This window comes from Pezoporus wallicus, unplaced genomic scaffold (genome assembly GCF_028554395.1).
Source record: "Pezoporus wallicus isolate ANWC-B61680 ecotype Strahan unplaced genomic scaffold, APGP_CSIRO_Pwel_v1 contig_6274, whole genome shotgun sequence".
NCBI classification, from domain to species: domain Eukaryota; kingdom Metazoa; phylum Chordata; class Aves; order Psittaciformes; family Psittacidae; genus Pezoporus; species Pezoporus wallicus.
The window spans coordinates 1,287,952-1,314,177 of record NW_026635738.1 but is presented as its reverse complement, the minus strand read 5'-3'; the positions used below and the strand labels follow the sequence as shown (position 1 = coordinate 1,314,177).

The window sequence follows — 26,226 nt, the reverse complement described above, 5'->3', positions numbered from 1 at the left end:
TGTTATAAAGGTATTTGGGAAAATAACTAAAATTAATGGTAACAATACCCATAAAAGTGTTTTCTAACTCAATTCTATCAGATGAGTTTAGGGTAAGGATTTCACTAACTCACAGACCTCCCTGAAAGGGGAATGTTTTTGCTCCTAAAAATGGGCTCTGGCCCCTGCCCCAGCTGGGAAGGAAGCTGTGTTACAACCACTTGTTTCTGTACCTGTACAGATGGCACTGTAGGGAACAGTCAGAGGTGAGGGTTCCAGCCAACAGGTACTTCTGTTCACAGCCACTCAGCAGCACCAGCCAGCTCATGTATTTGAGGGTCAGTTCTGCACTAACCGAGTTGATTTAAACTTTAAACAAACCAAAATTCCCAAACACCAAAAATCAAAGAGTTTTATAAAAACCTATAAAATAGGGGGTTCAAGTAAATGACATTCACATGGCAGCATCATCCCACCCATACCAATAATGGTAGCTTTGGATTTCACCAAGTCCCTCAGTGTCCGGGTTTCATTCCTCTGCTCTCCTGGTGGCTGTAGCATTGGGAATAATGCAGGAATGAGTGTGAATACCTGCCTGAGGGGGAATTAACCGTGTTCAAAGTGACCTCTGACTTACACAGGAGCTGCCTTGACTCCCCTGTAAGTTAAACAACTAAATCCTCCAGTACAGCCAGTCCCTGGAGTTCCTTAGGATCTAACAGTGTCCTTTGATAACGATGCTGCTGCTCCAGGGATCCCATGGGGCCTTAGTGATGAGGCAATGCCTGGTCCAGGGCTGGATCTGTGCCTCCCAGAACACATGCTGGAGCTGGGGAGCGGAGCCCAGAGCGCTGCACCGCGCGCTTGGTCACCGTACTGCACCTCTGCAGGATCTCCTGGGGCGAGGGGCGTGCGGGCACCTTGGGGACACAAGTGGCCACGTGTGGGTCAGTGAGGGAGGAGCTGAGATCAGCTGCAGATGACTCCACAAAGCCAGAATCGTTCCTGTCCTTGGAGGTGAGGCGTGTAGACTTAGTGCTGTGCATGGCCAAGGCGTGTCCCAGGGGAGGGCTCCGGGCCTGCTCCACTTCAGGCAGGGATCTTGACAGGTTGGGCTGCCAGCTCAGCTGTCCATCCTGCTCGCTGCAGCCCCCCGAGCTCAGGGATGTGCTGTCTGACTCCAAGTCTGGGGTGGAGCTGGCCCTGGGCAGAGACCTTGATCTGCCTCTCAGAGAGCTCAGGTCCTCTTCACAGGTAAGGGAAGAGCAAGCCTGGACCCTGTGCTCACCCAGAAGCTGTGGAGCCGTCAGGGAGGAGCAGAGGTTTGGGGTGGAGATGTTGAGCCCACAGTTTATGATGGTCTGGAGCTTGTGGTGGGGGTTCTTGTAGGGTTGGAGGCACATGGAGGGCAGGTAGCCAGTACAGTTGTTGTATCTGAGGGGGATGGATGAAAAGCAACACTGGAAAGAGCCCTTCTCCCAGCTCAGACCAAGGGGAGGCAGGTGAGGACTCGGCTCAATACTGAGATGGAGTGGGAGGAAAGGGAAACCATCTCTAGCCAAGGACAGCCAGCTCGGGGGTTGCTCCTTGGCACCCTACTTGAGGAGTGAGCGAGATGCTCCTACAGCAGGCAACCAGTTCCCTTAAGGAATGAAAGCTTTGGAAATAAGCCTCCTTACCGGATCAGCCACCAGCCATCCTCGGATTTCCTGACCACCTCCACCACGACTCCATTGTTCAGTGAGAGTTCATCTGCCTTCTGAGACTCATAGGCCCTCACAACAAAGTACAGGCTGCCTGCAGAGAGAGGGAGAGGTTGGGTTTGCCTTGAGGGGAAAATGCCTCCATCCTTGTGTTTTGAAGGAGGAATGCGGGCTCCCAGGGAGCCAGCAGCAGACTTACCCTCCTTGTCTGAGCAGAAAGCGTTATGGATGTCCTTGTGGACATCAATCTCTTCCAGGTAGGTGGCTGGGAACCAGGCTATCTGCTTGTCTGCGTTCTCCACTAGCCACCACCCTGCAGCAAACAGCAAAGAAAGGGTTTTAACAGCCTGGAGATGACCATAATCCCTGCTCTGCCACAAGAGACAGGGCATTGTGCAGAGCAGCTCAGTGCCTGGCTGGTGCTTCACTGACACTTGGTTCCTCCCTCCTGTGTAAATCCAGGTGAGCACATAATGTACAAACCCCCACAAAACCCTATGAAACCAACTTTACCATCCCTTCCTGCAACTGAAGATTCCCAATCAAACATACCAGTCATGTCCTTGATTAGCACTTCAACTATTTCCTTCTTAGTGACTTTGAAACTCTTGTTCTTTGTGTCTTTGGTTTCGAAGGTTTCGATGCAGCGGTAGCTGTGGGAGGCCTGAGGCCATGTAATACAGGAGGGCTGCTGCTGCCGCCGCTGTGACTGGGCTTTCTTCTCCCCTCCAATGTCTGATGGCATGATCACAACGCTGCAAAATGAAGTTCAATATCTGCTTACTGAAAACTCACACAGGAGGCTGAGTTTAGTATTCATTTTGGTCAAATCATCTAAGCAGCAGGATCAGAAACAACATAAGCATGCATTAGAACAGTCAGTAGAGCTTCCCTGCTCTGCTGCCCTGGTGTGTAACTCTGCTAATGTATTCTCCTCCATCCCTATCCTGTAACATTTTTGTTTCATGAAGACACTACAAGTACGATTCCATACCTGTTCTCAGGAAAGGAGGGATCGAGGTCTTGGGTCTGTGCCTTGAAAAACTGAATCACATCTTCACCCTGGGAGATTTTGGCAGCTGTTTTCAGCAGCTCCTGGGAATAAGTTTCTAGCAGTTTCAGGATCTCCAGGCACCTGTCTGGCTTCGCACTTCTCCTCTGCTTTGCATTTGCATCTTTAAAATCAGAAGAGCAAAGTTGGTGTAAGGTAACAACAGCTCTGGTCTGTAATAGATCAAAGCAAGTTGCTGTAACCCTAGTTCTAGGTGCCATGAGCAGGAGGAAGCACTTAATCTGCTCCAGAGGAAGGTCAGAGACTGAAGTCTGTGTCATCTGTTACAACTGTCCCCAACAGCTCTGTTGTGTTTGTGGATCCATCAGAGATTTGTTCTTACCTTTAAACCTGGGCAGTGTACGGTCAGATCTCTTGAGTGAGCCACTCTCAATAGGGAATTTTCTCTTCAGCTCTTTCTAAAAGCAAAGAGAAGGAGAGAACAGTGGTGCTTTGCAGCCCCCACACATTGCTGGGCTCTTTCCCCTTCCCTACCATGGGAACCCTATTCTCTGGGAGATATTCACTTACATGGAATCTCTTAAAGTCCTCAAATGTCCGGTAGATGAGAATGTTGGTCTGATCTGACCAAGACACAAACATCATGTAGTTCTGGAAATAGAAAAGGGAAAAGAAATGCATTTTTAATCACAGCTTCAATATCCAGGGCTGTGGTTTAGTGCTGACTTCAGACTGCAAGATTGTCACATCCAAAAATGAAATTAAACATTAGACCTACAGCAATATTTCCTTAATTTTAGGGCCCCAAATGGATATTTAACAAATTGTTGTTGAAACCAGAGGAATTTTGTGACAGTGAGAGCAGAATTCAAGATGGCACTTTTCTTGTGATGCTAAGATACTATGATTGAAAAACAAGTCCAAGAGCCCCCTGTCCTACATCACAAAGCTCTAATCCCAACACTGCAGGGACATGAGCAAACATACCCCTGTAAGAGCATCTCAGAAAGGCCTCTGGTGTCCCAGCCTGTAAATAGTACTTAAGGAGTAAAATAAATAAATCAAAAGAAACCCCAATATTAAAGTACCTTCTGCTTTCTGCATTGCATCAAGCCGACAGCCTTCACATCCACTGGGTACCTGATGCAGCTCATCCTCCTCTGCCTCTCCTCCCTCCCTAGGGCAACCAGAAGCTGACCAGAGACGTGGCTCCAGACACCACTCTAGTGATTAAATACCCTGGAGCAGGAGGCTGGAACAGGAGGGAGGGCACAGGTGTTCCTGCTTCCTCCTCCACCCACTAACTTGGTAGAAATTCCATAGTTTGCCAAACTACTGCTTGCCTTTTACCTGCTCTGAACATGCAGATACTCCCAGTGCAGATGCAGGGTCAGAGTTCAGCATCTTACCTTATCCTATTACATCACACCCTTACCAGAAACCTCCCAGGAAGCAAGCCTGGCCCTGTGCCTGCTCCCTTTATCATCCCTGGGTGGCAGGAGGTCACTGGGGTAACGATACCTGCTACCTGTGCACTGAAGTGCATTTACAGGGATGGATGTGTTGTGTTTATGCCTATATTGCCATATATGTTACATATGGCAATATCTACATATATATATTTATAACACATATAACGAGTTGTTGTATGCAGCTGCACTCCCACCAGCCCCAAAGCCCAATTCACACCATGGCTCGTAAAGCACAAATCAAGCACAACTTGATTACAGATCTCATCTCTTTACTGCTTTGTCCCATCTGCTAAAACACCTTAAGTGGATTTCTGGTAGCTTTGCATGCTTTTAGAAATTAGTGGGAGATGCTGATGCCAATCTTGCTGAGCAAAGGATGAACAAACACATCCCCAGGGCACAACTGGAAAAGTCCCAAAGCTTCTTGGGTGTAAATACACGATGGAGACTCAGCTTCAAGTGCTGTGCACCCCATCCTGCATCAAGGAACCCCATACACATCCAGGGTGACCCACAGCTCATCCCATAGACCAGCTCCCACTGCCCAGAGGCATTGCAGGCCCCATAATTGCAGCCCTGAAAGCCTGTCCTTTCACTGAACATGCCTTTAGCGTGCTTCAGGTTATGACTTGGCTGATGGGCAGTGTGTGATCAAACCGCCTTCTCTGTCCCCCCTCCTCCTCTTCTTTGATGAAGCCTGAATTGAATCATTATCATTACTGGAGCCCAAATTGAGAGCTCAGCCCTGCCTTCCCTTTCATTTTCCAGTTATACCTGGTGTCCCAGCTGCAGATGATCTTTCATCTACCAACCACCCCCCTCAGAATCTGACTAGGAAGGGAAACAAGATTCCTTTTGGATAGCCAGAAAAAAATGGTGAGTAGGGCCTTGGTTTGTGTTTCGTGAGCACGGGAAGTTACTCCTGCACAGCAGCATGGCAGTTTCTAGGGCCAGAGGAAGGGTTTTCATTGCAGTTCAATCTATTGGTGCTGGATATCTGCCCTCTGTTGGGAAAGGAAAGTTATACAGTGAGCACTGCAGTTCTGTGGACACATGTGATGGGAAAACCCCTTTGATGCATCTCCAGGGCACTTGCTGGCCCATGCACTGGAGAGAAGCTGCCCTGCAGAGAGGTGATGCAGAGCAGGTTACTGCCCTCAGCTGCCCTGGAATGGGACCCTCCATCCCTCTGTTCACAAAGGGTTCAGCAAAAATACGTGCATCTACTAGAGCAGCTTGCTCCAAGCCCCATCTAACCTGGCCTTGAACACTGCCAGGGATGGGGCAGCCACAGCTTCTCTGGGCACCCTGTGCCAGCGCCTCAGCACCCTCACAGGGAAGAGCTTCTGCCTAAGAGCTCATCTCAATCTCCCCTCTGGCAGGTTAAAGCCATTCCAAGACTGTAAAGGTTTAAATGTATCTACCCTGAATGGGAAAAGCCAAAGATAAGTAAGATCTTAGAGGAGCTGCAATCTCTATGCACCGGACAGCACATTGCTCCACATAGGCAGGTACTGCAGGTGTCAGTCAAAACAAGAAGAGAAGGAAACTGCCTTGGGTTTGGCAATTCCTGGTTCCAAAGGCTTTGCTGTATTTCACCATTCTCAGGGAATTCAAAGAGGGGGGTGTCAAAACCATATAATTAAATGTTGCATCAGGAAGGTGAAAGTACATGGGGTTTGTAAATCACAGAATCATGGAATGGTTTGGGTTTGAAGGGACCTTAAAGCTCATCCAGTTCCAACCCCCTGCCATAGACAGGGACACCTTCCACTAGAGCAGCTTGCTCAAATCTCTTGAGGCTGCAGAGCTGGTGTGCAGGTGGGAGAGCTGATTTTCTGGGGGAGACTGGCTGGTGACAGGAACCTTGTATAAAGCAAGTATGAGCAAAACTCAGTAATTAGTTACAAAGAGAGCACAATCCAGAAGTGGAGGTTGCTGCAATGCAGGGCAGAAGTATGGAGGGAGAGTGGCCAGGCACTACTCAGACATAACAACACTTTTGGTGTCAACCTGGAGTGTTTGGTTCATGCTCTGCAGTTACAGCAGTATTGTTGCCTTGTTGTTGTCAAGTTTGATGTCATGAAACTGCTCAAGAGACTCACCTAAGAGTCACATCATCCTGATTTAGTGATGTTAACTACAGAAGCATAGGAAGGGCTGTGCCAGGTTGCTTCTGCACCAGCACAAGTGCTCCTCCACAGCATCACTGCAAAGCCCTGACAGCTCAGCAGCATCGATACTGGGAGCGATGAAAAACTGATTAGAAGCCATTAATTCCACTACATTTGAGCACACTCACCAAAACCCCCAAACCCTGACCCTTTCCCTGACACTGTCAAGTTTACTCAGTATCTTCTACTACTTCCATGTCATCCTGTCATAAATGGGTACCTCGTATGTAATTATTAACCATAGGGGAGGAGTGGTCTGCCTGGAAAAAGTAAGACTTGGCAAGTATTGCTTGGCACTGCGGTTTCATTGCTAGCATTTATTTACACAGGTTTCAAGGAGAGCAGTTACTTCTTTCATTAATCATTTCAGAAGGTACAAAAGAGACCATAAATAAACAAGTTATATATAGGAGTGGACTGTCCATCTTTGACAAGTTTTCCTCCATAATAAAACTGTTGTTTTGCAGCCTGCTGTAAAACCAAAGAAAAAAGAAATGGAGAAGAAAGCCACACACGCCTTGCAAAGGTGGAGCTCTGCCTCTGGCTATGCCGAAAGCATCACTACTGCCGTAAAGTTGTGCTCTGAGTATATGAAATACTGGTTTTGTCACAGAAAGGGACTAAGGTGTAATCATGGGGAGTCCTACCAGAGTCCCTGCCCCAAACAGCCCACCCTGAAGGACAGGGGAGGACATCCAGTAGCTTTGGGGAGTCCCCAGCCACCCAGGCTGCCCCCTCTGCTGTCTCAAATACAAGACCAGCTTCCCTCCACTGAGTGTGAAATGCCAAGGGGCTGGTTTTCATGTCATTTCAGTATGGATCAGGAATAACTTAATCCAGTGTGCTTACAGCAGCCTCATAACTAAAGACAAGTGCCTAGTAAGACAAGTGCCTGGACCAATCCTTTACAGCACCAAATGAGAGCCAGAAGTAGAGTTTGAGGGTGCAGATGCTTGGGTCAGCCAAAGGCAGCTCTTCACAGCTCCACCACAGCCATTTTCCAAGTCTGACAAGCCATGGCCTTGTTGCAAATGCCCACACATGAAAAAGGGGAGAAGCCCTGTTATGAACATCCTTTACCACGTATGTAAGTCAGGTCTTGGCTGGTTAGTGACCTGTAGATGGCTGAATATCTGTGGGGCTCTAAATAATTTCTCCTCCTATGCCCAGAACAAGAGGAACTGCTAGAGGTTAGACTCACCAGGGAAAGGCAAAGAGAGAAAAAGTCCTCAAACCACCCTTGAGAAACTACAGCTGTAAGAAGGAGATATGGAAATGAGCCGCAGGCACAGCCAGCAGGGGCCTTCCCTGGAATGATGCTGGTAGGAAAGCTTCAGCTTTTCCCACCATCATCTTCAGGATCAAAACCTGCCCTTTGCTGTTCTTGAAGGTCACCTGCGATAACACATGACCTATCAGCACCTTTAATGAAAAGCCCAGCTGCTAAAAGCTGGTTTGAAGAGTACAAAGAGGTTTTAGACTTCAAATAAATAGATAAAGAGCCTCTTATTTAAAAAAATATCAGAATAAAAAATCAGAGGTTGGAGTTGACAAAACCATCCTTCAGCTCCTGAACAAAGGAAGCAGTTGAACTTTCACACAGGCTGAGATGGGAGTTTTTGCAATATCCTATCCAGGAGAAGGTATTTCATTTCCTCCTGATTTCAGTAGCTGCTGCAGGCACGAAAGCATTTTTCAGTGGCAGAGAAATCCGATTCAGAAATCCCTTGAGCACATACAGCAGCGCTTCTGTTTCTGCTCTCCACCAGCTCAGGGTGGTAAGGCAGTGCTTGCTGGAAGGAAGGCAAAGGAATTCTGCAGTGCTGCTACCTGAGCTGTGTTAGAAACAGTCCCAGCCAGCAAAGCCTCATTCTCACAAGTCCTTGTTCTGCCTTTTCCACAAGGAAACCCCTTGCCAGCATGTATCAGCACTAATGTGGGCAGCAGGAGGGGGGCAGTGATAGTCCCCCTGTACTGGGCACTGGTGAGGCTGCACCTCAAATCCTGTATTCAGTTCTGGGCTCCTTACTACAGGAGAGACATTGAGGTGCTGGAGTGGGGCCAGAGAAGGGCAGCGGAGCTGGTGCAGGACCTGGAGCACAGGTGTGATGGGGAATGGCTGAGGGACCTGGGGGGTTCAGTCTGGAGAAGAGAAGGCTCAGGGGGGCCCTGATTGCTCCCTGCAACTGCCGGACAGGAAGATGGAGCCAGGAGGGGCTTGGCTCTGCTCCCAAGGAACAAGGGATGGGACAAGAGGAAACGGCCCCAAGCTGCACCAGGGGAGGTTTAGAGTGGATATTAGGAGAACTTTCTTCCATGAAAAGGTTGTCAAGCATTGGAACAGGCTGCCCAGGGCAGTGGTGGAGTCCCCGTCCCTGGAGGTACCTAAAAGACATGTAGGTGTGTCACCTGGGGACATGTATTGGTGGTGGCCTTGGCAGTGCTGGGTTAACAGCTGGACTTGATGATCTTAAAGGTCTTTTCCAACCTAAACTATTCTCTGAGTCCCACTCCTTTTAATCTTCAATATCCTGTGGTGGTCTCATGCTGGGACATCTCTGGATATTGCCCCACACAGGAGACCAGGGCTCAGGACATGGGGGTCCTGCTCCCCCCAAGGTCACTGACAGTGAAATCACAGCATTGCACCAAACTCCCCAAAAGTTCACAGCAGCCATCTGAGAGGGGTGAGAGGAGTGGAGAAAACTTGGAATGCCTTTGAGATCCAGCTGCCCAGCCCAGGGAGAAAGCTGCCTTTCACAGGTTTCCTGGCTGCCTGGGGCACACTGGACAGGCTGTTTCCCAAGTACTTGTTGCAATAGCTCCCTAGCTCCGTTGTAAAAGTGGCATGTTTTTCTAAGGTGATGCACAAGACAAAAGCATGATTCAAGAAGAAAATTTCCATGAAGGATGAGGATGTAACTTAAGCTGCTTCAAGAGAAAGCTTCCTGCATAATTTCCTACAGAAAAGAAAAAGGTGGTTGATGAGTGTGTTGCATGGTACGAGGCCACATATGTGTGTACATGCTGGGCCCCAGCTATGGGATGTGCAGGATACAGAAGGCAAGCTTGAATTTCCAAGGGGTTCCAAGCCCCTGACTGCACACTCCAACATCCAGGAGGAGAAAATCCCAACATCCCAACAGCACAACCTGTACAGACAATGGCACATGAAGCAAGCATCAGAGAACATGTACAAACACTGGTTTCACTTGGGCCAAATCTATTCTTACTTCATACTGAATATGGGGAAGTCTGATCAGAGACAAGACCAGAAACAAGACCATTGTATTCCTCCCAGATTAGTCAGAGATTGCTCGTCCTATTCTTACCCCTTCCTCATTCCCCACTGCCGTCAACAAGCACAATATGCAAAGTGTCTTATCTCTCCAGTTTATCTTTATTTTCAGAGCAAAGAAAGACCCTTGTGTTCATTTCCCCCTTCAGAAAACAGGGAAAAGACAATGTTTAATCTTCCCTTGTAAGCTTGGTAGGGAGAAGAGTAATGTGGAAAAACTGTTGTTTCATTAATGTTTAATTCCTACTGATTCCACACATTCTTACAGCTATTGTTAGCTGAGAATAATCTTTCTCCACCACCATGGAGATTTACAACTTGCTTTGTCCCTTGCTTTGACCTACTTCTAGAAAGGAATCATCCCATAATCAGGGAGAGCTGCGTTGCTGAGGATTTTGTGCTTTATTTTTCAAGAGCACAAAAGGAACCCCCCAGTTTTGCTGTGTTTGTGCTCAGAATGTATTAACTGAGTCCATGGATGCTTGGAGAGATTCTGGGATGTTGGAGACCAACTGGAGCATAGGACACATGAGACGACTGACTGTGCCAACCTGCAGGAAATAATCAGGTTTTCTCCCTATCCCTGCCATTGCAAATATATACCCCACTCCTTGTGTATCCTCATTTTAACCAGCAAGGGATCCACACAAAAAAACCCAGCATAAACAGCAAAATAACATGCTGCACCTTCTGGTATAGACCCCAGATTCGAGCAAGTCAGAGGCTTTGTAAACCCTGTGCCAAGTCTTAGACTATTTTGAGCATCTTTTAATAGCTCTGGATGGATCTGAACTGAGATCAGTGTCTCCCCCATTCATTGGCAGTGAAATGTGTCAGTATGGCAGCATGCTCCTTCCTGGAAATTAGAAGATAAATTTACACCTTGGGAAATTCTGCAGGTGATGCATTTCTTGTATACAAGCAAAACTGTTCAATATATGATTCACTCACCTGGAAATATACATTATTTTTTCTGTTTTCATTTCCTAGTTGCCTGTAATTTCACAAACAGCTGCATGACTAATTCCTGGTGCTGGCTTTGTAACTGGTTGGACTTTAAGGTTTACATCCTTACATGTAAATACAAGGTAGCTTCCTGTTGGTGTGTTCCCCTGGAGAGGGTAACAGTTATATTCAACTGGAACTACCTGCAAAACACAAAAAGTGTGGTAAGGATGCTGAGAGGTGTAGGGTAACATTTTCCAAAGAACTTTAAATAATTTAATGAAAACTCAGTGTTTAGGGTCCCAAATGAAGCAGGAGCCTCTGAGAATACTATTCACAGAATCCCAGACTGGTTTGGGTTGAAGGGACCTTAAAGCTCATCCAGTTCCAGCCCCTGCCACAGGCAGGGACACCTTGCACTAGAGCAGCTTGCTCCAAGCCCTGTGCAACCTGGCCTTGAACACTGCCAGGGATGGGGCAGCCACAGCTTCTCTGGGCAACCTGTGCCAGTTGAACACAGTACTCCACCACCCATCCTTGGGGTCTCCATTCCCTGGGGCTACCCCTCCTTCACATCACCTGTCCTTAAGGTCACCCTGTTCAAGAGCTGCATTTAAGCTCAGGCCTTTCTCCTTGCCCAAACCCCACCCTGAATATGCCTGTGCCATTCATTTTGCCCATCCTGACTCGACTTTCATTCTCAGAGGGCCAGGGCGTGTCCATCCCCAGCTGATGGATGCATATCTGGCCTCAAACAGGGGTCAGCTCCCGTTACCTGCCCATTTCTTCTTCCTTCCCTGTGTACCCCCTGTCAGTTCCCAAGCTCATGTTTAGCAAGCACCAAAGATAAGAGGAGAACATCAAACAGCAGTCTTCCTCTGAGAAAGGCAAACACACCCTTTTCATGTTCTCAAGCACAGGTTTTACTAATGCTTCCTGGTAATACCCGTCACTGCCATCCTAGTCAGGGATTAAGGAGCTTTTAGGAAGAGGAACCTATTTGGTAGATTCAGTGAGCTCTATGCTGTGTTCCTTCCTTTGGGTAGAACTAATCAGGCTCTGTGCTGGGATTCAATTAGAGACAGTAAAGTGAATTTCCTTGCTCCGTTTTCAATCACAGCATCTCTCCATTTTTGTCCTTGCTTGCTTTGAAACAAGATGACGCCAGTGGTGAGGGTGCATGGGGAAAACTGGGAGCACCTTTTCCTAAAGAGCTGACCAACTCTGAGCACAAATCCCTCTGTAAGCAACAGCTTATTTCCAGGTTATGAACTTCTTCCTTTTAAAGAAATATAAATCAGGCTTGTATTTTAACTAACTCAACAAATGAAATCACTAACAAGAGAGCAAACAGACTGTTAACAGGCTGCTTTGATTTAGAAACATCTCCACAACTATTTCATTGCTGAAGGCTAAGCAATAAAGCACAGCAGGAAATTCCCCAGGTCCCTCCTCCAAATACCAGCAAACCTGTTTTTTTTTCTCCTGAATTAAAGGAAAAGAATGATGTGATCAACATCATTTAAACATTTATTGGTGGGGAAGGAAAGCAAACTTAAAGAATATATTTTTCCCTACTTGATCTTTCCTTGATGTATGAAATGTAGATATACAGTTGTGTAGAACTTCAACAAAGCCATTTTCAGTACTTCCTATTCATGTCTCTTCTCCCTCACTCCCAAATATCAACAAAGAAATGTTCTCATGAAATAAGAAATGGAGCATTGATAATCAGGAGGCCCAAAGATGGAGATTCCAGTCACTAGCTCAGCGCTACGCAGACCAGGGAACAGGTCTGTAAAGCAGAGGGTTTGAAATGTTTTTGATGGCAAATCTGTGAAGCATTTCCCTAAAATGATGCATTACCCACTCAGCATTTCATACCACCTTGTGGTAAATGCATCAAATGAAAATGAAATGAAAATGAGCAGGATTTTTCCAGCAACTTCCATACAAATTGTGTCTTTGCAGAACTGGCAGCAGCACAGCACTTCATGTCAGGCAGAGACTCAAGAGCCTTTCAGATAGGCCTGGAAGGGATAGGATGTGGTGAAGTACAGCTGGTTCTAGCAACAGGAGCTGCTAAGGAGGAATGTCCTAGGCCACAACAGCTGAAAGGGAAGAGGAATAGGGACAGGAGGCAAAAGCCTCCAACACAAGATTTCTGAAGATATTTTGTTCTCCCTCCATCCTTTCCATACATTTGTTTGCATTAAACAAAATAGTCCTATTTTTCACTTGACCTGCAGGACATGAAGAGGTGAAAAGTGCCAGTGGATACAAACTTCCCATTCTAGAGTGCATTGTCCACAATGGGAGACTTACCCTGTGGCCTCAAACCCACCACCAACATGATGGCATCAGGGCAAAAAGAAGAGAAAGAGCAAGCCTGTGCTGCTGCCCTTCGACTTTTCATCCTCTCCCTCCTGCAAACAGCTTCCCAAGGCTGCTGTGTCTCAGAGGTTGGATGCATGTGTGCTTCAGGGGGTCATACCCGCCAGACTAGAGGGTGAATTGGCCGAAAGCTTTACCTGCACTAATTCACCTTTCCAAGGGGTGAGAGACTCAGCCCTGAAGCTGATGCCATGCTGGACCATTGCCCAGGAGCTGGGTCACCATCCTCACGTGCTTACAAGCCTGTAGCTCACCAGGAATCAAAGCAGAGCTGCTGAATGTCCCCTCAGGACCGAAGAGCAGGGGCAAGGCCTGGGCTGATGTACCCGCCCTGGTGCAAAGCATGCAAATACTCCTGGAAAGAAGTGGGTAAATTCTTCCTCAATATAAGCTTACAAGCATGTGACAGGTCTTAAAACATGTAAAATATGATACAGGCGTGTTCTGCTACAGTTGCAGGAGCTGGAATGGAGTTATCTGCTTGTTTGCTTTTAAATCACGCTGGTGATCCTATCACTGTGCTGGAGATTACGCTGAGGGGCCCTTCATCCCCATGGCAGGTAGGGGAGCTACAGGAAACCTGGAGAGGAGCTTTGGCCAAGGGCCTGTAGGGACAGGCCAAGGGGAATGGCTTTAACCTGCCACAGGGGAGACTGAGAGGAGCTCTTAGGCAGAAGCTCTTCCCTGTGAGGGTGCTGAGGCGCTGGCACAGGGTGCCCAGAGAAGCTGTGGCTGCCCCATCCCTGGCAGTGTTCAAGGCCAGGTTGGACACAGGGGCTTGGAGCAAACTGCTCCGGTGGAAGGTGTCCCTACCCATGGCAGGGGTTGGAGCTGGAGGAGCTTTAAGGTCCCTTTCCACCCAAACCATTCCGTGATTCTATTATCTATATACATACACAGATGTGAGGTGGGCAAGCGTCGGCGGGAGGCTCATGTCACTTCTCCTCAGAACTCAAGAACTCTCCTCAGAAGACTCAAACGCAGAACTCGCCACTCTATTGGCAACAGCCACCAGAAACACACACTTTCTGTGTGGGGGGTTTTAACTGCTCAGCAACGAACTGCTTTAGCAACGAGTCCCGTCCCGCAGCCCCGCTCCCGGCCGCCCGGTGCCACCTGAGGTAACCGGGGACCGCTTCAAATGGCGGGCTCCCCCTCAGCCCAGGGTGCACCGCGGCGCCAAGATGGCGGCGCCCAGCGAGGGCCGGCGGGGCCGCGGTGCTTCTCCGTTCCCGGGCACTGAGGGCGGCCCCTTCACGTTCCCTTTCCCCATCCCGCACGGGGCCGCGGGCTCCGGGGCGGAGGAGCCGTCCAAGAAGCCGTGCCGAGCCTGCACGGACTTCAAGAGCTGGCTCCGCGAGCAGAGGAAGCAGGCAGCGCCGGGCGGCGGGGTGAGGCGGCGGCTTTCCCCTGCCACCCTGAGGGCGGGCTGTCCTCCTTAACCCCTGCCGAGCTGTGCACTGGGTCTCCATCCCGTCCTCCAACTGTGATGGGGCTGTGTGTCCCCCTCCTCAGGCCGTGAAGGGGCCAGGGATTCCTGTCAGTGAGAGGGTGAAGAGGGCTTCCATGTTGTCCCACTGGGTGTGAGGGACTCGTTCCTCCATCTCCCCATCTGATCGCAGAGGGGCTCTTTCCCCACCCAGTACCGCATCCCCTCCCAACCCTTTCTCCTGCTGCAGGACCTGACGGCCACAGAGGAGAAGGAGCCACCACCGAACTGTCCTCTGGACAGCGAGCAGCTGGGCCGCAGCACGTGGGGGTTCCTGCACACCATGGCGGCCTATTACCCTGACCGGCCCACCGGCGCCCAGCAGAAGGACATGAGAGACTTCATCAACCTCTTCTCCAAGTTCTACCCCTGCGAGCACTGCGCTGAGGATCTGAGGGAAAGGTGAGTTGGTTTAGGGTGGTTTCTGCCTGAAATGCCGGGCTGCAGCCGTGATTTGTGTATGGGCAGCTCTGCTTGAGCTGGGGCTTGTAGCTCCCTGAACTGCTCTGTTCCATTGTTGCATCCATCAGAGATGGGCTTGATAGCGAATTCCTCTAACCCCCTTGTACGTTGGTTAACCCTGTATCACACTTAACTCAAAACTCTATAGCTCTTCCTGTGCTGTTAGGTTGCGTGCTGCCCCCGAGGCCTCCCCGGGGCAATTGTGTGATTTTTCTGGTTCAAACGGGACTTGTGCTCGGTTGTGGAATTAGGCTGAGACTTGAAGTAATTTGCCTTTCAGGAAGCGAGTGTTTTTGTACCCCAGAAAACCCCCTTTGTTGGCAGCCTCAGCAGTGGAGGCACAAAGCGTTACACTCCTGTTACTGTCAGCTTGTTTCTTGAGGGTTTCAACTCCTCTTTTCTGGATGATGAACATGCAGAAAAACCCATTTGAAACTTAATTATTGACTTAGCAGATGCCACATGGCAAAGCAGCTGCTTGGCATTTTGATGAACTCGAGTACTTCTTGCTTTTTATCATAGCTGAGCCGTTTGGTTCCTGCATCTTTTCCAGTTGACGAGAGTAGGCAGTGAATGAAATCAAGCCAGTTGCAGCCAGCAGGATTTTATAGTGGAGGCTTGGCTTCTGGGTTCTCTCTGGGACTCATCTTGCAGTAGCAAAGAAGGTGATTCTGGCTGTGTGCTCTGCGCCTGCTTTGGGAATTGAGCTTGGTGGCTGTAAAGAAGTAACATTTGTTTCCTCTTCCCTGTTTGCAGATTACGTACAAATCAGCCTGATACTAGCAACAGAACTAACTTCTCCCAGTGGTTGTGTCTTCTTCATAATGAAGTGAACAGGAAATTGGGGAAAGCAGAATTTGACTGCTCTCGTGTGGATGAGCGCTGGCGCGATGGTTGGAAAGATGGGAGTTGTGATTAATCCATAGAGACTGCTTTGGATATCTATCAGACCAATCCAATCTGGTGTGGAGTCACTGCAGGGAGATGTGTGAGTCAGTGACTGTGTGTTTGTGTGTGTGACTGCTATGGCTCGTGGAAATAAAGGTAAACCAATTCTAAAAGTGGATTTGAAAAGCTTATCCTAATAATATTTTGATAACTGATGACAAAAATGTATTACCTGAAGGACTGGGGCCTCACATTTGACACAGCAATTGAGAGAAACCTGTGAAATGAAGGCTCTGACAAAGTCGTGGAGACTTTTTCATTGTGACATTTCCTTATTTTAGGGGTATTTGCTTGTTTCTGACTGTTCATTTTCCCTGAACATGGCTGCCCTGTGGCATTTCATGTTTTTCTGCAGGCGTTAACCTGATGGTTTAGAAAATGCATCTGATTAATTCTGGTTTTCATTTGCTATTCATGCCATGCTTTGCACCAAGTCTGTACCCCCAGTTCTCTCTCTCTCTGACATCTCCAGTGCTTGTTGTTAAATTTGCATCCATTTCCTTTGCTGAAAGGCCTGAAGGGAGGTACATTGAATTTAAATACTGAAATCATGAAGCCCAGATTTCTCATTTTATTCTTGTATTTGACCTACCATGTAAGAGGATGTTGTAGAAAGGAAAACTAAACCAGAGCTAGGCAACATTCATCTAATGAATGAAGTATCCATGGTGAAATATCTGAAGGACATATCTGGGTGAAATTCGGATGTTTTAAACTGATTGCCAGTTTTCTTTGGATCTAGAAGTGCTAAGTTCTACCGAACTGTTTACTCTTAAAGCAGATAACCTCTTAATCTCTGCTGTGAACTTTAGTCTGTGATGAAAACAGCTTGACCCCCTGTATCTGTAATGGAGCATATTCAGCTCTGTTTCACATATAGCATTCCTGAGATATGTTTTGAAGTTCTTGGTTGGCACTTGCTGACCTGGCTGATACTCTGGTGTTATGTCCTAGCTAAAAACCTCTCTAGATCAAAAGGACTTTACAAGCCCTGGTATTTGAGTCCTGCTTAAGGCTGCGATGTCAGCTTAATGTAGTGTTTATTGCACAGGGGACTCAGAGCCCCTTGAGCAGCTTCCCTCTGTAGGTACTGATCAGCATCCATGCTATGTGTACTTTTCCTAGGTCAGCTATACTGCATCTGTGTATTGATAAAGAAGTGTGAATTTCAGATTCAAGTGAAATAGCAGCATAAATTAACACCCTATGCATATAAACATGTATCTCTTGATAAAAAGACTCAGCTAACAAACAAAAGTCAAAAGAATTTCAAGTTCTTAGAGTAGATATTGAGATAATGCCCTTTACTGCATTTCTGGCTGTGAAGAGTTTGCCCAAACCATGACAGTAGAAGGCTTTTTCCCCTGTACTTCCTGCTGAGGTTTTCTTATGCATTTTAGAGCTTCCTTATTTCACGTGCTGCTGTACCTCTGTAAATTTACTCTTGCTCATAGATTGTAACCTGGAAATACCAGTAGGGCTTATTATAATAGGAGTGTGATGACAGCTCCTATTTCAGGACTTTGATCTTCAGACCTGTGTGCATAGGGCTCCTCTGGTTAGAAAAGCAATAAGAACTTCAGAAATGCATTTCAGTGTTTTATGGTACATTCAAGTTCTTTCAAGTCAGACCTGTTAATATGAGGCAAATTTTATGGACTAGTTGTTCTTGGAAGTCTTTTATGTAGTAACGTTTCTAAACATGAATCCAAAGCCAATGATAAGGTACTTCATGAAGCATTCAGTCTGGCTTATGACCTGAAGGTGTCATCTGGGTTATTAGAAATGCTTGGCTAATTTCCCTATCAGTATGTTGAGCTTAGAACAAATAAATTCCAGCCCTTGGTTTTTGTCTTTTGGGTGGTAAACTTGGTCCCCAGAATGAAGTACATTGGTATGCAGTAATGGGGAGAGGACCAACAAAAAGGTTGTAACCCTCTGCTTTTGTCAGCATGACCTCAACTCCCCAGTTCTATCTGGATAGTGTTAGCAGCAGGGTGTCTGGACAGGCATTTGTAGACTTGGTTGTGTTTGAGGAGGAATCTACTCATTTTACCTTACTCAGTCTGCCCTTGGCTGTTCTCTGTGACAGTCTCATCACCCATGATGAGATTCTTTTTTGTTTGCTTCAGTGTAGGTGAGCAGGTTGGGAAAACCCCTGTCTCTTCCCTTTCCATCTTAACACTGAAAATGGGCCAGCGTGGCGAGTGGCACTTTCTTGTGTGCAAGTGCACTTGATCTCCGAGTCCTGGGAGTGCTGCTGCCTTCTGCTGGCAAGCGGTTGGTGCTGGGCAGGTGCAGGGTAACCTTCCACCATCCACATATCAGGAGTGTAGAGAGGAAACCAAAGGTATATCCTGCTTAAAATCAAGGGAGCAGCTGTGGCAACACAAGGTTTTTGTCACCTGATGTTGCTCAAGGAGGTGGTAGAAGCGTGCAGAAGGAAAAGCACATCCTGGCAGTGGTGCAGGGGTAGGCGAAGAGCCTTAAAGCTGAAGTTGGTGTCTTCAGTGAATGCTTCCTAATAATGAGGCCACCCCTGTGGCTGCTGGGATGTTAATGGAGCAGTTTGTAGCTTCACCAAGTGGCCATTTGGTAAAATAGATGCTTGCGATCTCTTCTCCCATTTTTACTGCTTTGCAGAAGAGCTTTGACTTGGGTGATCCTCAGGGATATCATCACCTCTGTGGACTTGACTGTATGGGGAGGAGGGGATTTTTTTTGCTGCTCATTTGTACCACATCTCAAGTTTTAATCTTATGTAAGGAATTCCTATTGAAGATGACTTGTATTTGTGTACAGAAAATTGTGAATTCTCTTCTAAATGCACTTGACTACATCTAGTTTTAAAAATACCTGTAATTCAAATGCTATATCCTGTTGATGTGAAAATAATAAAGCAACAGAGTTTATTCCTGGCTTCTCTACTGCATGAGACCTTAGGAAAAGGCATCATATTGTGCTGGGGTGTCTAACCTTCTGCATGCTGATACATTAAGGTCTGAGCTTGCTTGCTCAGCTGAGGCTGTGCGATTATGTGGGTATTGATCAGCCAAGGTGGGGTTGCAGCTGGACCTTTTCTCTTGTGCTGCTCAATTGATGCAATTCTCTGTGTGCCAAGAAGCTACAACGATGCAGATGTTTTGTTCAGCAGGTCCTTGCCCATTGGGTGGGAGATGGGTTTCATGTGGGGACCAGTGGGGTTATTTATGGGGTTCAAGTGTTGTGTGTTTCTAACAGCATTAAGGATAGTGCTACAGTTGGGAGTAGCTCAAATCCTGAATTGGAGCAGGGTGGCAGAGGAAGGTGTACTGAAGGTGTACAGAGGAATGCTGCACTGAAGGGCAGCATTTGTTAACTGGGTGTTCACCACACAACCATGCACATCCCATCCCATCTGCCAGAAGGGAGAGGCTGTTTCTTACCCATATGAGGAGCCCTTGCAAGACAAAGCGCAGTCAGGAGCTGGTGCTGCCTGAGGAGCTTGTGGGACCTTACTCAAGAGCTGCTTGTGTGCAGTAGGCACCTGGCTAACCTCCAGCTTCACAAACTCACTGGTTTTGTGCACTGGTTTGCATTCGTAGCTGAACTTCATTTCTCCTTCTTTTTTCTCCCCCTCACAAAAGTAAAGAGCAGGGAGCCGTGAGGGAAGTGTCCACTCCATGAATGGGAAGTGGAGTTGCTGAAGCAAGTACTAAGTGTGGATGTTGGTGAAAGGACCACTATGCCCTTAACATTTTCCCAGGGATTAGCTGTTCCTTTGCAGTGTGTTGGGTGAATACAGTCTCCTGTTTACAGTAAGGTTTTCAGGAGTTGCTTTGTTTGCATGTGTCTCTTGCTCCTGCCTGTTCCAGGCAATGTGTCATGTTTCTTCCCATTGAATTTTTACAGGCTTGGAGAGGGAAGGGTTTAGATTTCAGTTTGGGATTTTTGCTCCTTCCTATCAGCATTGATTTTCTTTTTCCTGTTCCTGGAATAGCTGTTCAGGTATTTTGTCTGAATGATGGAGGGGAGCTGTTGAGGATTTTGTGGAGCCAGGTATAAGCTTCAGTGAAAACTGGCAGAAAAGGTTGTGTGAAGTCAACTCTGGATTTTGTAGGCTGATAGGAAATGGAATAAAGCAAAACCACAGCTAATAGTACATAGGGAAATCAGCAGTTAGAACATAAGAGGATTCTCAAAGGGGATGGGGATCCACGCTGTGGTAGCTGGAGCCCTGACCTGGACTGGTAAGTCTCACAGGGACAGGTACACCAACACCATATGCTGACTCCAGTTTGGCTGGCACAGCTCAGGTGTGTCTGCACCAATGCACAATTAGCTCCCAGTGAAGGGAGCTGTGATGCTGGTAGCTGACATGCAGCAGCATCTACTGTGCATCAGCAAACCTACCATCACTCACAGAACCCTGGAACAAAGGGTGGCTCCTACCAGCTGAGGATAAACAGGGCTCAGTGCCCTGGTCTGTGCTGATCCCAGGGTATCTGTTGTTGCTGCCAGTTCCTAATCTTTGTCATTATTACTCTTAACCTTTCCAGAGGTAAGGTCTAACTATTCTGTTCCCCTTGGTGTGTGACAGTCCCATCTGCATGTACTGGGCTAGTGAAGAGTAGCTCATACAGCTCACAAAGTTAGGCTGGCATTTGGGCTTAGAGCATCTGGCCTGGTCTAGTACTTAGATGGAGCTCCTGGTACTCAGGCCTGCTGCGTTCTGCCCCTGTCTCCCATGACCTTGCTGCATTGTGTCCTCTGCTTCTGTGTGTTGTGCTGTCCCAGGCTGTTGATTTTCCTTGTGAGCACTCCTCATGCAGAGCCTCTTCCGGGTCCCACGTTTTCCCTCCCATGTATCACATACCATCGTGCTGCTGGCTTGTGCTGTCACTGCGATGTGCTTCGTAGGGGTGATGCTACAGGGAGAATTTGCTTTGCATCTTAGGCGAGCGAACAGTAGAGGGCAACAAACCATGTGCTGGGTTGGTTTTCTTGTCTCCTATGCTGCTCTGGAGCAGGCTGCTCTGGATACCGAATGCTTTACCTCTTGCTAGTCCCTTTCCTGGGGTTTGGGGAGGAGATTTTGGTGACTTCAGTTACTTTTCAAACTTGTATAGGTACCTAAATGAGGGATGTGTTAGTTCTCTGCCTGCAGCTAAATTTTGCACTTGGAAGTATAATAAAACACTTTCTGGATGCTTTTTCCAGCATGTTTCCTACGTTTCCTACCTGATCTTCAGCCCGTAGCTGGTCATACATGGAGAAGTTCTGGCTTTTTTCATCAGGTCATTAACAGATTGGAAAGGGTTTTAGTCAGGGAAGGGATCAAAACTACTTGGCATGGTTGTCATCTGCTCTGGATGCTGTGTGGAGGGAAGAGAGGGTTTGGAAGGAAGATTACAAGGCAGTCATGACTTCAGCAAAGCTGAAGATACAGGGATGCAGCCCAGCCTTTCCACATGGGAAGAGCTAAGAAGAAATCCCATCAAGTTTCATGGAAGCCTTGCTTTGAATTAGCAGATCTGTGAGGATAAAACACAGCAGACACCAGGCAGCTATTTTGTTCAGTCCCTTCAAGCCCCCATTTTTCCCAAGTCACCAAGCTTTAGGTCTAAACTCAAATCCCAGTACTCAGTGGTGTTGAGTGGGGACTTTCCTTTCAAATGCTGAGGACAGTGAGGCAAAGCTGGGCTTTCCCTGATTCTTCCATCCTTGACATCTGCCCCAAGCTACCAGGAATGTGGAGAAGTGGATTCTGTGACTGCGCCTCATGTCACGCTTCTTGGATGGGGTCAAAGGTATGCAAGGCATCTAAGACAAGGCCTATACAGCTGGAGTCTTGAGAGATCAACATTCAGTTTGTTCTTAGTTGTAAGCTTCTTGCTGGGCTCCAGGTAAGTCACTTCATCTTCTGCAGCCACACTTCCACTTTTGCAAAATGGGGATAAAAATAGCACTTTCAACAGTCTTTGTGTGTATCTCCTATGTAGATGAAAATCTCTCTCAGGGAGGCTATTTTAATGTGCTTGTACTGCGCACTATTGGGCCTGAGATTGTTTCCTACAATAAAATCACTCATCTCAATCTATCCTACAAATCTCCTTTATGTCAGGTTACATCTTTCTTTTGAACCTGAGGAGCCGTTTGGTACTTGCTGTGTTGAGAAATGAAGTGTCTCTTATATTTAGTCTATATTCACCACAAATACCACATTCATCACGCAAACATCATGGCCCTTATTTCCTCAAGAAGTTGCACTGTGGTTCTGGCTCTGTGCTGTAACACAAGCAGGAGTGAGAATAACAAAAGGTATGAAATTCGAAAGCACCTCTGGCAGCCAAGCTTGATGCGGCTCAGATGAGAGCTGCAGAAGCTCTGCATGTCAGAACATGGCTCGAGCTGCTCAGAGGCTGCCTTGTGTCAGCTCTGCTCACATTACCACCCCTGCTCAGTGCAGGCAGCAGATAACAAGTACTGAACTCCACTTGGTCAGGGATGCTTTGGTCAGGCCCTACATGATGTGACTTGCTGTTGTGGTCCGAAGGATGTCCCTTTGGAAAGCAGCCAGGGATCTGCCTTCCCATCCCTCTAGCTCCTCCCAAGGTGTTGTGAGCCTTTGTGCAGCCCTGTGCCTGATAGGTTTAGCTTACTGGTTTGCCAGAAACCCCCAAACTTGTCATGCTATGAAGTGTGTCAAGCAGCAAAGAATAAGTTTGCCAGATGAGACTTCAAGCTCACGATTGCACCACTGGGAAGCATTTTGAAACCCTTTGGGGTTTTGTTCAGTTTGGGCCTTATGCAAGTACTGGAATACTGACTCTTCAGTTCAGAACAACTGCTATCTCAGTGAAGAGATTTCTGTCACCCAAATCTTTCCCCAGTGATTCCAGTTAGGAAAGTTTTCTTCATTCTTTTCCTTGCATTCTTATCATGCATTTATACTTGTGCCAAATCCCACTTGAGAAATGGCTGCATTTCAGAAGTGGATGAGTAACCAGCTAATAAATGATCTTCCAGATATTTTGGGATCTCTTAGGGTGGAAGGCATTAAGTAGCTTTCTAGTGATAGCGTGCTCAGGTTGCTGATCAGGAAGTCCCTTCTCTCTGCTGCTGGGCACTGTGCATTTCTAATCACCTCTAAATGTTTCCATCAACTCTCTTGTTGTTCTAGAGACTAATTGCTGAAAGCAATGTTTAGCCAAGCTCCAGGAAAGCATTTCAGAGTAACAACTAAGTGAGCATCTATCACAGTCCTGTTTCAAGCGTGCTGCCTGGGGAATGTGAAGGACAAGCTGTTCTACCACCTACGCCTGTGCAGAAGACAGTACTGGACCTCACAGAGCTGCTGAAGTCGGTGGGCTGTAACGCCTGGCTGGAGCCTGGCTGGCTCCCTTGGGTTATGTGCTGCACAGAGCCTGTGTTCTGTGAAGCTGGATTGCTTCATATCAATACACTGTCAAAGCTGTCCTGAGAGCAGAGCAGTTTCACATCACTATTTAGTTTCAGAGATGCTGAATAGAAAGTGGGGCTGATGGTTTTGTCTGATAAATCAGGAGCGTCCCATTGCTACCATGGAGAAAATGTGGTCAGTCTTGCTAAAGAAATCATAGAATCAACTGGGTTGGAAAAGACCTTTGAGCTCACCCAGTCCAACCATTCCCCAGCGCTGCCAAGGCCACCGCTAACCCATGGCACTGAGGCCTCGTCTCCACGCTGTGTGAACACTTGCAGGGACGGTGACTGCAGCCCTGCCCTGGGCAGCCTGTTCCAATGCCTGAGCACCCTCTGGGGCAGGAATTGTTCCTCAGCTCCATCTAAACCTGCCCTGGTGCAGCTTGAGGCCGTTTCCTCTTGTCCCATCCCTTGTTTCTTGGGAGCAGAGCCCAGCCCCTCCTGGCTCCATCCTCCTGTCAGGCAGTTGTAGGGAGCGATCAGGTCCTCCCCCGAGCCTTCTCTTCTCCAGACTGAACCCCCCCAGGTCCCTCAGCCCTTCCCCATCACACCTGTGCTCCAGGCCCTGCACCAGCTCCATTGCCCTTCTCTGGCCCCGCTCCAGCACCTCAATGTCTCTCCTGTAGTGAGGAGCTCAGAAGTGAGCTCAGGATTCAAGGTGTGAATCATATTAACTCATCTTGTTCATTACTGGGTTTCCTACGGGCCAGATCCTGACCCTGGCAACACTGGAACTGTAAAGCCTCAGCTATCTGCTTGGGGATTTGAGCAGATACATTGCGCTTCCCTGAGCAGTGCCAGCATCGCTTACAACAGGTAACCTGGTCAGCTTCTGTGAATTGCTTATATTCAGCCATATGGCTTTGAAAATCACTGCTTTTATAGAGCTGGTTGAAGTCAGCCCTTAGCTGAGTGCATGGGGCTGACTTCATCAGGCTTTGAAGGAGGAGAAAGCCCCTCTTGTCTCCTCAGGGTTGTCATGACCGTGTGCTTATCCCTGGATAAAAAAAAAACATTGCTTTTTTGTGTTGGAGACAAGGATGAGGAAGTCAGGGGGGCTACAAGAAGTAGGAGGCAAAGCCTTGTTTTCCTTACCCTTAATGAAACTGATGTAAAATCAAACCATGCAGAGATCTCAGGCACTTGTCTGTGTGCTGCTCTGTTTGCTCCCTGTCACTGAAATCCAGGGGGAATGGCAAATGCAGGCAGAACTTGTACAAGCGTTCTGGAAAGTGCCATTTCCAAACGCTGTTCTTTTCCCCCCTCATTTGATGGGGAAAACATTCAGGTTGTAATATCCTTTCCCATTATTGGCTGGCTCTGTGTATCTGTTGGCTTATTAGCAGCAAGAGGAAGTGAAACAACTACAGTTTGTATGGAGGCTTGAGATAGCTGCTGTGCATTATCTGCACTGTGGCAGGGGAGGAGAGCTCACACGACATGAGAAGTGATTGTGGACGTGGTGCTGCACGCAGCAAAGTTGGAGAGCTGGACCTCGAAAGAGGATGAGTTTAGAAGGGGGGATTTCAGTGGGGACCTTGCCTGGTGCATCAGGATCATGCCCTGAAGTTTATAAACCGGATCTCTCTCTGGAAATGGATGTGCTTTGTTCTATGGGATCATCTGAAAGGTTGAGGTGGTGTCTTGGTCCCTTGTGGTTTGCACTGTTTGAAATAGGCTTGTTCCAGTCAGGACAGAGGAGCTGGACAAGACATTTCAGAGAAGGGCAGGATTGAAGTGGCTTTCCCAATGTCATCAGGAAACCAAGAGCAGACCCCAGAGGTCTCTGTGATTCCCTGTGCGGTGGCCCCAGGAACACACCACTCTCCTGCTATGTCCTGCCACACAGCTTTCCTAATGCCAATAGTTTTCCAAGGATCTGTCCACAGCCTTTTACATATGTGAGCTGCTGATGTGGCACAAGCCCAGCTGGGATGTGTGGGGTGGTAATGAGTGTGTAGGAAACCCATTCTGGGTTGTGCTGAGCCCAGCACAGACAGGGCAACCTCACCATCACATACAGCTCTGGGCTGATGGGTGCAGGATGACGTGTTCTCAGAGCAAGGAAGTGATTTTTGAGGACACTGGAACAGCTGCTGCTGCTAAACTGCTGAACCTGTATAAAGACCTCACCTATGGTAATCTCTTCAAGTTAATACAGTCTTTGTGCTTAACCTGCAATTCAGGCATGGGCTGGCAATGCTCGGATTCTGGGATGCAATCCTTGGCCAGCCTCATGAGACATCTTGCCAGAAGAACCCAGGAGGGACCAAGCTGGCATTCTCTTGGTGGCCATTTCTCATTTGCATTGTACAGTGTGATCGCTCCTGGGCTGGTGACATTGAGGAATGAAAGGCTGAATTCTGCTTTTCCTGCTGAGCGTCAGAAATAGATGTGGAGAGATGATGACTCACCTGTAATTGAGAGAAACTGAATGGCATCATCATGAGCCTTAACTGTTAAACCCTGATTCCACCTGCCAGAACGAACAGACTGACAGAGCTGCTGAAGGCCAGAAGGAGCTGCAGACAGGGCCCAGCACATGGGAATCCTTCACTTTGTTGGTGTTTTGCATGCGAGGGGCTTAACACGCCTGTTACACACGTGTCCCGTGTGATGTGGCAGCAGCGCTGCTCCCTGCACGAAGGGATGGGGAGGTATGGATGGAGCAGAGCTGTAATGGAGCCACAAGAAGCCCCCAGCCCCAAGGCCTGCGCCGTGCATGCATACTCCTCCCTGTGACTTTCCCTGCAGTTCCCGGCCGGAGCAGAGATGATGTCAGAGTTGTCATGGCATCGGTATCTATGGAACCGGGATCATCATCACGGTGCTACGAAAACCTCACTCAGGAGCTGGTCCTGGAGCCGCAGGGGGGAACTCCCCTTGCTGTAATTGAGGGTTTCCCTC

The 26,226-nt window shown here is 47.9% G+C and overlaps 2 protein-coding genes across 3 annotated transcripts; one reads left to right on the top strand and one right to left on the bottom strand.

Moving 5' to 3' along the window:
- Positions 1–67: 67 nt before the first annotated feature.
- Positions 68–10,806, bottom strand: NOXO1 (NADPH oxidase organizer 1). Of its 2 annotated transcripts, none has more exons than XM_057398003.1 (8): positions 10,590–10,806; positions 3,265–3,345; positions 3,077–3,152; positions 2,677–2,857; positions 2,235–2,437; positions 1,882–1,995; positions 1,659–1,776; positions 68–1,413 (listed from the first exon to the last, which is right to left on the bottom strand). In XM_057398003.1, exons 2-8 carry the CDS (start codon positions 3,337–3,339, stop codon positions 747–749), a joined length of 1,434 nt encoding a protein of 477 aa, XP_057253986.1. In that variant the 5' UTR covers positions 3,340–3,345; positions 10,590–10,806; the 3' UTR covers positions 68–746. The 2 variants fall into 2 exon arrangements, with proteins under 2 accessions (XP_057253986.1, XP_057253984.1); XM_057398001.1 differs by lacking the exon at positions 10,590–10,806 and adding an exon at positions 3,783–3,875.
- A 3,325-nt stretch (positions 10,807–14,131) lies between these two features.
- On the top strand, positions 14,132–15,992 carry GFER (growth factor, augmenter of liver regeneration). The gene is made up of 3 exons (XM_057398121.1): positions 14,132–14,368; positions 14,657–14,868; positions 15,685–15,992. Exons 1-3 carry the CDS (start codon positions 14,162–14,164, stop codon positions 15,845–15,847), a joined length of 582 nt encoding a protein of 193 aa, XP_057254104.1. The 5' UTR covers positions 14,132–14,161; the 3' UTR covers positions 15,848–15,992.
- Positions 15,993–26,226: the final 10,234 nt, after the last annotated feature.